The sequence below is a fragment of the Hipposideros armiger genome, unplaced genomic scaffold (genome assembly GCF_001890085.2).
Source record: "Hipposideros armiger isolate ML-2016 unplaced genomic scaffold, ASM189008v1 scaffold_664, whole genome shotgun sequence".
Lineage (NCBI taxonomy): Eukaryota > Metazoa > Chordata > Mammalia > Chiroptera > Hipposideridae > Hipposideros > Hipposideros armiger.
Window position 1 is genome coordinate 691,559 of NW_017732014.1, and position 10,370 is coordinate 701,928.

Below are 10,370 nucleotides of genomic sequence, written 5' to 3' on the forward strand. Positions count from 1 at the left end.
CAGGATGCAGAGAGGGAGGGGAGCGAAACCCCAGAGCCCCTTCTCCAGGAACCTTGCCCCAGCTTGATTCTCACCCGTCACTACCACTAACCCTGTGCTGGAGAAAAGTGGAGGCTTGGAGGTGGCATCCCAGCCATCAGCTGGAGCCTGGGGCTGGGCAGAGCGGGGGTGTGGCCAGGGAGGGGTGGGACCAGTTCAGGGCAGAGCCAAGGCTACTTACTTGACTGTACCATCTAGGAGCCCTCACTCCTGACAAGGCGACCTCCCCACTGTGGCCCCTGGAAAGAAGGCAGCATGAGCTCTTCTCTGGACTCTGGTTTCGGCCACAGCCCTGGCTGGAAGAGACTGCTTCTAACAGGTGCATGGGAGACAGGGGTTCCACCCACGGGTTGGGGACAAGGAGAGGACACCCGAGGGAGAGTCACTATCCAAGCCAGTCTTCCCCACGCGGAGCTCCAACTCTGGTCAGTCTAAAGCCCATGCAGCACAGGCACCTGCGCCATTGAACCTTTTTACAAAAGAGGAAAGTGAGTCTCTGAGCGGGGCGGGGCCACACAGCTTGGAAATGGCAGAAGGAGGATTTGAACCCAGACAGTTTGGTTATAGAGACTACACACATCTGCCTCTCAAAATCCCAAACCTCACCCAATTTAAAGCTTCGCCTCATCCCCAGTCAGGCCTGGGTCAGATTGTTAGTGAGGACATGATGGGACATTGTAAGACATGGTGGGCCTCATCTCTCTCTTTTTTACATCCTTTCTCCCCACATAGAGCTGTGGTCTGTGGCCCCCTAGGGCCATGGGCAGAGGAAAGAAAGATAGTGAAGGGGACAGGAAAATGTCTACTTGGCTGCTGTCGTTGTAAGGTGGGAGCAAGCTGTTCTCTGTGGCTGAGGCACGGTTGCTGGATCTTTGTGGATGGGAGAGTACTTTGGGGACCCTCATCACTGGAGAATGTGTTCCAAGGATTCCATGCAGTGGGCCCGCTGGAGGCTTGCAGCCATCTCACGGACGGCTCCATCCTCCGTCAGCAAGCCCTTTCCCATGGGGGCCTTTGCCAGGACAGCCTTTGCCAGGACATGCCTCCAGCTGGCTCCCATCGGAGGCATCCACCACTGGCTTATGGGAAACATGTGTGCATCTTTCTTGTTCCCCCCAGATGCTAGAGGCGTGGGACTTTTCCACCCCAGNAAGCCAGTTCTTAACCATCGCACCACTCGGCCGGCCCTCACCTTTCCTTTCAATCAAAGTTCTGGAGGCCAGTAGCTGAATCCCAAATCAAACTCCCCCAGGAGGATTAATGGGAATATACAGACTCACATAACACAAAATCTGAAGGATTACTCTAGCTTCAGGCACAACTCGATCTAGATTTTTAAATGTTGTCTTCAGAAACCTCTGTCCATCTCCTGGCTACCTTTCCTGTGTGTTGGCCTCATGCTTAGGCAACCTCTCTACTTATGATAGAAAGAGGCACCCTAGCAGCTCCGCACTTAGCCCTTCAACTTAGCAAACCCAGCTGAAAGAAAATGCTTTATCCCCCCAAAGTTCCAATAAAGCCCCCACTTTACTCCTCCTTGGCCTTCTTTGGGTCTTGTGCCCAACTCTCAAGTAATCACTGAGGCATGGGGTCGAAATGCTCTGATTGGCCAGGCGTGGGTCACATGTCCAGCTCTCACCCAATGCGGGAGACCAGCTCCCGCAGGTCCAGGGGTTCCCTCAGGTGGAGACGGCGTCAGTGAGGAAAAGAAGAAAAACCTGCGGAGACACAGGGGCGCTTTTCAAGAAGAAGTGTCACACTTTATTTTTACAGCATGACCCTTTTTATACCGGCAGTTGACCACTGTCCCATTAGTAAAAAGTTTTTTATCAGGGTTTTAGTTCCTCATAATTCTTATGTTCCAGGGTACAGCTTGACCTTTTCTTATGCTAAAGACTAATTTATCTTAACTGTGTCCAAATCTCTCCACCTACAATGATTATGCAACCAAGGCCAAGCCTCTACATAATTGCCCAAAGAATGGTTACCATGACCACCCAACAATTATTCTAAACACTATTGTCTAAGCAGGAGCTTAAGATTTACAGGGTGTGTACTTTGACCTTTACTAAAAGACTAGCAGTGTGACTAAAATTGCCTTTAGTGTATAAAATAGAATTATTGTGATATATCTATCAGAAGGGGTGTAAGATCTTCGTCCTACTGGGGGGCATCCAAAGGGGAATTTAAATCTTCTAAGATAAAAAGCAGTATCTGTTTCTCAGTCAGAGCTTCAGAATTTGTCACAATAGCAGTGCGCGTGGCCATGTCAGATACTGAGGTGCAGCCGGCTCCGAACAACCCAATCATGGTAGTTGGCGGATGATGTGCTCTGATTGGCCAGGCCTGATCTTCCACCTACCTGGAACCATGAGGAGGTTGGTTTCTCCACGGAAATTCGAGGGGTCATTGGCCAGATAAAAGAGAATGAATGCTGGGTGAGCATTTCTCATTAATAATAATGGTTACTAATTGTGTTGCAAATATTTGTTTATTACCCATCAGTGGTCCCCTGGCTAGGCTAATCACCCCAGCAGAGGCTTTAGAAAAATCATAAAAGAGGCAGCACTGGTCACGCCACTAAAGACGTAACCAAGTCACTTGATAAAGACTATTTTCAGAGACTCAAGGGTAAAACTTTGCCCTAGAGTGGAACCTGGACCTTTCTGGGATGGAAAACATGAGCTTCTGAGTCAGATGATCTTCGTTCAATTCCCAATACTCCCATTATACTTAATAGCTTACTCACTCACTCACTAGAAAAATATTTATTGAGCACCTATGGGTGTGCCAGGCACTGTTCTAGACACTGGGGACAGCTGTGAACAAATAAAATCGCTACCTTCCTGGATCTGACATTCTAGTTAGGGAGGTGGACATGAGGGAGGGGAGACAGATATTAAACAAGTGGACAAAGAAAGAAATAATTTCAAATAGTAGTAAATATTGTAAAGAACATAAAACAGTATGTCTTGCTAGCAAGGAGCTGGGGTCCTGGCTTGCAGCATGCATTGGGNATCCCCATAAACTTGGACTAACATGTCCCTGATTTCACTTCCACTCTTGCCAAGTTTAACAAGACATTTAATGTTCGTTCGTTGCTCTAATTCAAGCTCAGACATTCTCATGACGGCACACAAAAACACGCAACAACAATAATGAACGCCACTCAGCAAGACACCGCCACACATGAACACAGCTGTGAGACCCTGATATACCAAAGTTATGAAATCTTACGAAGCTGTTTGCACAATGCTGCCAATGTAAGCACATGATGATAAGTTCGCGAACTGAATTGTCAGACTGTATTTAGCCCAATAAATGTCAGTACTGTTCCATACTCAGGCATTGGGACAACTAAAAAGTAGGCAGGTATTTGTAAACCCCTGGAAGGGGCTGGGGGTGCCTCTGACCAATGACAGGGATATCCTTCCATGAAAAAGTGAAACATGTGGGATAAGTCTCCCCCATCAAGGTGTAGCCGCTAGAGGGACAGGGAGTCCTTTTGGCCTTCAAACTGCTTTTTACAATTCAGCTTCCTCCAGAGCCGCCCAGCACTGACTATTTGCCTTGTGACCTGTGTTAATGAAATGATGCTTTACTACTCCCCTCCAACACACTATCAGCCTACACACACACACACACACACACACACACACACACACACACACTCACACACACACTCACACCAGGAGAAATGAATGATGCAACAAAGACTCAAGGAGCCAGGAAAACAGGACTGAGCTTGAATCTCAGGAAACACATTGTCCTAGGACAGGAAGAAGAAAGTGACGCTGTCTTGGGGTGAGAGTGACTTACATGGCTATGACCTTGAACAATTTATTTAACCTCATTTATGTATCTCTGTTTCCTCATGTGAAAAAATGGAAATAATAATATCTACCACCTAGGGAGTTAAGAGGCCCAAGTGCCTTTAAAAGATTGTTGTAGGGGGTGGCCGGGTGGCTCAGTTGGTTAGAGCACAAGCTCTGAGAAACAGGGTTGTCAGTTTGATTCCCACATGGGCCAGTGACAGCCCATGCTCTTAACAACAAAGTTGCCAGTTCTGCTCCTGCATAGAATGGTGGGCTGCGCCCCCCACCCCCCCAACAACGAAGATTGAAAATGGTGACTGGACTTAGAGCTGAGCTTGCGCACTCCACAACTAAGATNGCCAGTGAAGCAACGTCCTCCACAACTAGACTGAAGAACAAAACGACAGCAACTCGTCTGTTCCCCTTCCCCCAATTCCCCAGCACTGTTCCTATCCCCCCAATTCCCCCATAAAAATCTTAAAAAATTAAAAAGAAAAAAAAAAAGACAGTGGCGTATGGAGAGGGTCACCCAGTAGTAGCTTTAGTAGAAGGACAGAGCCCATCCATTCTGATGGAGCAGGGCAGGAACTATGAGACCACTAACCTCAAGGCCACTCCCCTTGGCAGGAGCCAACCAGAAGCAGAAGTTCAACAATGCAGCTCAGAGAAGTCAGCCTTTCATGGAGCAGAGCAGGACAGAGAAGGCTGGAGAGCAGAGCAGTATGGCATCCAGTGTAATATGTGCTTTGTGGGGTCGATGTAAGGGTTAAGTGAGAGAATTCCTGTTCCACACTTAGAAGAGTGTCCGCTTGTGGGAGGTACTCAATGAATGTTCCTTTTTTTTTTCTACAATATTTTTTATCGTGATCACTGTTGTCATCATCAACTCTCGATGTGCCACACTCATTCTTACCAGCTCAGGGATACTGGGGCAGCATCTCGCCTTTGGTCTCACCTGCTCCCACGCTTCTCTCTCCCTTCCCACCTCCTCCAGGCACCCTGCTTGCATCCTGCACCTGCTCTGCCTCCTCGGAGCTGCCCTCCTCTGCGTCTCTAAACTTCTTGACCGAAGGAGCCGTTGCTCACCTTCCTGTCCCCAGCAACATTGATGGCGTCCTCGCTGCTTCTTGGTTCCGAGGGCACGAGGCTCAACCAGAAGCCATGATCTTCTCCCCTGAGGGCCTCCCAGGGCCTGGCCACACTGGCCGGGAGACACTGGACACCCAAGGCAGCCTGGTCATTAGCAATGTGACTGCTCAAGACTCGGGCAGCTACACTGCGGTGCTGGAAACCAGCAGGGGACGCAGGAGTAAGACAGAGCAGATACGTGTCAACGGTGAGTGGGGCCCCACAGCAGGAGGGACTGAGTTCTCGCTCAGCAAGTCCCATCAGGACACATTCTGTGTGCCAGTAGTCAATCGGTCCCTAACAAACCACCTCAAAACTTAAAATAGCAACCATTTTTTTTTTTAGCTCATGATTCTACTGAACAGTTCTTCTGGTCTCACTCATGTGTCTGTGATAAGCTGGGAGTGCCTGGGCACTGGTCCAAGGTAGCCTCTTTCATATGTCTGGCAGTGGCCTGGCTGGTAGCTCGGGCAATGGGCGTGATTGGGCCACATAGATTCATCCTCCAGCAGGTTAACCTGGGCTTATTCACTCAGCAATGGAAGAGGCCCAGGCTCAGAACTGGCATGCCATCACTTCCGCCATATTTTATTGGCCAGTGTAAATCACATGACTGGTCCAGCTTCAACAGTAGGAAAATAGGCTTCACCTCTCGAGGAGAGGAGTTGCACAGTGTTTTGGCCATGTTTTGTCAATGTCACATTTTCCAACAGATATTCATTAAATATTTGTTCATCACATGGGGAAGGGCAGAGGTCTCTGGTGGCAGCTTTCAAACTCACCTCTGTTTTTATGAGCTATTCAGTCCTGAACCAAGAAAAACAAAGCCATGAAGTTAACCAGACCCATCCTTATGAGAAAGTAGCTTAGAGACTGTATTTGTCTGCTAGGCCTGCCATAACAAAATACCATAGACCGGGTGGCTTAAGCAACAGAAATTTTCTCTCTCACAGTTCTGGAGGCTAGAAGTCCAAGACCGAGGTGTCAGCCGGTTTGCTTTCCTCTGAGGCCTCTCTCTCTCCTTGGCTTGCAGATGGACCCCTTCTCACTGTGTCTTCACATGGTCTTTCCTCTGTGTACACAACCCTGGCATCTTTCTGTGTGGCCTAACCTCCTCTTCTTATAAGGACACCAGTCAGATTGCATTACAGCTCACCCTAACAATGCCATTTTAACTTAATTATTGCTTTAAAGGCCCTATCGCCAAATATAGTCACATTCTGAGGTACTGGGGGTTAGGGCTTCAACATATGGATTTGGGGGAGGTCACAATTCAGTCCGTAACAGAGACCGTATTACAGTAGTCCCCCTTTTGTCCATAGGGTATATGTTTCAAGACCCCCAGGAGAAACTGCAGATCCTGTGTATACTATGCTTTTTCCTGTACATACACACCTTTTCACTTAAAGGAATCACTTTACAGCTTCCCTTTGGCATATCCAAATTTGTAGCATCACTGCTCTTGCACTTTGGGACCATTATTAAGTAAGATAAGGGTTACTTGAACATAAGCACTGCAATACTGTGACAGTCAATCTGATAACTAAGAGGGCTACAAAGTGACTAAGGGGTAGGGAGTGTATGCGAGGTGGCCATGCTGGACAAAGGGATGACTCACAACTGGGCAGGACAGAGCAGGGAGGCACAGGATTTTATCATGCTCTTCAGAACAGCATGCAATTGTAAACTTATGAATTCTCTATTTCTGGAATTTTCCACTTAATATTTTTTGGACTGCAGTTGATCGTGGGTAACTGAAACTGTGAAAAACAAAACAACAGGTAAGGGGCCGGGGGGGTGGGGGTTGGCTACTATGCTTAGGATTCAGATTCTGATGCTTTAATAAAGACACAAAATAACAGTGCCTTAAACAAAATGGAAGTTTCTCTCCCTCATATAATGGCCTGGCATAAACAATTTAGGGATGATATGGCAGCTCCATGGTAGATCCTTCTAATTGTTCCATCGTCACTAGGTTTTGTCCTGCCCATGAGTCCAGTATGGCACCTATCACATCTGCATTCCAACAAGCATAATAGGGAGAATGAAAGGGCAATGAAGATACCTTCCTTTTTTCTTTTTTTTTAGCTGAGCCATCCTGCCACCTTTTGGCAGCTCAGCGGCAACTCAGCTCAGGGCGGGCATCAAACTGCTGTTGCTCAGAGCTCAAACCCTTGAGCGAGCTCTTAACCAACTGAGCCACTTGGCTGGCCCACAAAGATACCTTCCTTTTAAAGCCCACTGTAGAGGTTGCTCATGTCTCATTGGCTGGGAATTAGTCACATGGTCATACTTAGCTGCAGGAGAAGCTGAAAATGTAGTCTTTATCCTGGGCAATCATATACTTAGCTAAAATGTGGGATTCTGTGACTAAAGGAAGAAGAGGAAAAGAGTTGGTGGGAGATATTTCTGCCAAAAATTTCTGCCACAGGTTGTTATTTGAGGATGCCGTTGGGGGTCTCACCCACTCCCCCATCCCAAGTTTAGCCAAGTGTTCATCTAAGCTTAGCTAAGTGGCCCTTCTAACCACGATGCATTTGGCTTCTAAAGTGGCTAGACAAAGCCACCTGCTGCTCATCCCACTCCCTAACCCATCTATTGCCCAGGTCAAATGCCTAGTACCATGCCTGGCACCAGTAAGCGGATATTAAGCATGAGTATTTCAAGGGACTTGACCTCTTTGGGCCTTTGTTTTCCTACCAAAATGGGAGTAACAACAATAAGTGCTACTTCGTACGGTTGTCGTGAGGATTAAATGAGTAAATTCAGTGCCTTTAGAGCTCTTTCGATCATGACCCACAGTAAGAAATGTGTTTCACGTCATGACCCAATATGTACGTATGCACACCACAAGTAACTAAAAAGACAAGTGTCATAAAATAATAATTATTGCTATGAGTAATTCATCCTGTCATTTCCTATTATATTTCATTTCACTTTTTAAATGCTGATTATAACCTACTAAATGATTTCCCCCCAAACCTGGGTCTCCCGCACGGTATATCAAGCTGTGAGTTAATGTGTTTAGAACAGTGTTGGGCTCATAGTAAGAGCTCAGTCTAGGTGGTTGTGACACTGATTCTTGTTTTTACACCAGGTGGACTCTTTCTCCTCCTGCAAAGCTTAGCTCAGGCACCACCTCCTCCAGGGAGCCTTCTGTGAGTTCTCTGGTTGGACTAAAGTGCTTTTCACTCATCTTGCACTAAAACCAGAAATCAGCTCAGTGTTGAGGTTACTTAGTGCTTGCCATAACATCATACTCTCCAGGTTCAAATCCCATCTGTGCCCTCTCTGACCATGAGACTTGGCCCTAAGAACCCCCAGACCTCAGAATCTTTCAGTTAAAAAAAAAGAAATCATGGAAAGAGGACTATGATGACGATTATGCATGCCCCATCTCTGTAAAGAGCACCCCTGGCAACCACCAGCTCAACCCCCAAGCCTTGCAGGTCCCCCTTGACTCCTCTCTTTCTCTCCCACCCACACCCATCCATCAGCAAATCCTGTGAGCTCTGCCTTCAAAAATAATCCAGGGCTGGCCGCGTGGCGCGATGGTTAAGAACTCGCTTGGGATGCCAGAGCGCCCCGGTTCGGATCCCACATATGAGGGCCAGTGACACTGCCCTCCACAGCTAAGATGCTGAACAACAGCTCAACCTGAAGCTGGGCTGCCGTGAGTNCCACTGCATTTGTTGCCTGGAGACTTATAGGTCTAAGAGTTCCTGCAAACTCCAAGGGACACTTCTCCAAGAGGTTGCCAACTGAGCCACCCTCACTTGGCCTAGGCAGGAAGAAAGCCCCAGCCCTCACCCCTGTGGGAGGACTCACTGTTCATTATCAACTCTCCCCCAGGAAGCCTCAATCTGTGCCCCCTCCTCCTGTCCATGAGTTCTTGACCTCCCTTCCAAGGGCCTGGGGTGGGGGAGGGTACAGCGGCCGATAACAGGTAACACCTGTTTACAAGAGCTCGCTTGGGAATGTGGGAATATGGGGTTCTTGGCATCTGCGGTTTAACATTCTGCTGTATCTATATACAGAGAAAGAGAGAGATAGTGATTTAGGGAGCGTCCCTGGACTCAAACTGGAAAAACTGAATAGAGACTTTTTCTCATTTGATTGAACATTAGAGATGAAATAAAATAACCATGCTCCTGTAAAGTAAGAGCCAAAAAAATGTATGCACATTTTAAGAAAGGGAAAAAACTGTATTAATATATAGCAATAACAAAAGATGGATACAAGTCATGTGTGACTTCTGCAATTACAAGAGGTGCTCAAAGTGGTTACCATCGGAGTCCAGACATTTCTGATTACGGTGAACTACTGCTTGAGCAATGTTTACCAAAGTGTTAACATCTCTTAAAATGTGTATATATATTTTTGGCACCCCCAGTGTGTATGTTTATTTATTTATCTATATAAAACATATTTCTATTTACTAATATAATCTATATTTTATGTATTAATACTTTACATATTTATTTACTTGTTATTAAATTATAAATTTGATATATAATTCCATTATTATGTATAAATATGTAATGATATATAATTATATAGTATATCATCATGATATATAATTATATATAATTCTATTATAATTTAGGCTTACATATTATAAATGTATTAATGTTTATTTGTTAATGTAATTTAACTTATGGATAAAATACCGAAGTTAGACTGTCCTCAGTCCTGAAAATTCATGATCTCATTGACTCTCAGGCACTCTTGTGAAATGATTACTGTCAAACCCCCTTGTTGATAAATGGGCAAACCAAAGCTTAGCTCCCAGAAATAATAAGTGACAAAGTCAGGGTTATGAACCCGGGTCTAGCGACCTCAGAGTCTACAAAGGAGACATGAAACCCATGCTGTGTTCTTACCGCAACAGTCACCGTTCCAGTGAGAGGCAGAAGACTGGGGTGAGTTATGTGCATAGGGTCTGGAGCCAGACTCCAAGGGTTCGACTCCAAGCTCTAAGCCCTAGGGAAGTTTAATTAGAGAGAAACTGGGGGCACGGGGCACACTTGACAATATAGTTTAGTGGCTGAAGATTTCGACTGCCTTGGTGTGAATCACAGCTCTGCTGTTTACCACCTATGATATCATGGCAAAAATTAAATTCTCTGAATCTTTATTTCTTCCTCTCTAATAGGGGTAGAATAGTTGTGTCAGAGTTGAGGCAAGAAGCAGATGGTCTACTCAAAAGGAACAATGAGGAGGGTTTGATAAAGGGACTGTTTACAGAGGGGTAGGCAAGGTGTAGGAAAAAAAGACATGAGATTGAGCAGCACTTGGGCTACGAACAGCGGGAAGCTGTTCCCTTCCTTGGGCTAGAAGCTGTGATCAAAAGAGAGTGGCGTGGGCCGGCCGAGTGGCGCGATGGTT

The 10,370-nt window shown here is 46.4% G+C and overlaps 1 protein-coding gene across 1 annotated transcript in view; it reads left to right on the top strand.

Annotated features, from left to right (window-relative positions):
- Positions 1 to 239: 239 nt before the first annotated feature.
- Positions 240 to 10,370, top strand: part of IGSF23 (immunoglobulin superfamily member 23) — a 21,559-nt gene continuing 11,428 nt past the window's right edge. Inside the window, exons 1-2 of the mRNA XM_019626230.1 lie at positions 240 to 358; positions 4,849 to 5,190. Of these exons, the coding sequence (XP_019481775.1) occupies positions 295 to 358; positions 4,849 to 5,190 (406 nt within the window). The 5' untranslated portion in view covers positions 240 to 294. The remainder of the gene's footprint in view (positions 359 to 4,848; positions 5,191 to 10,370) is intronic.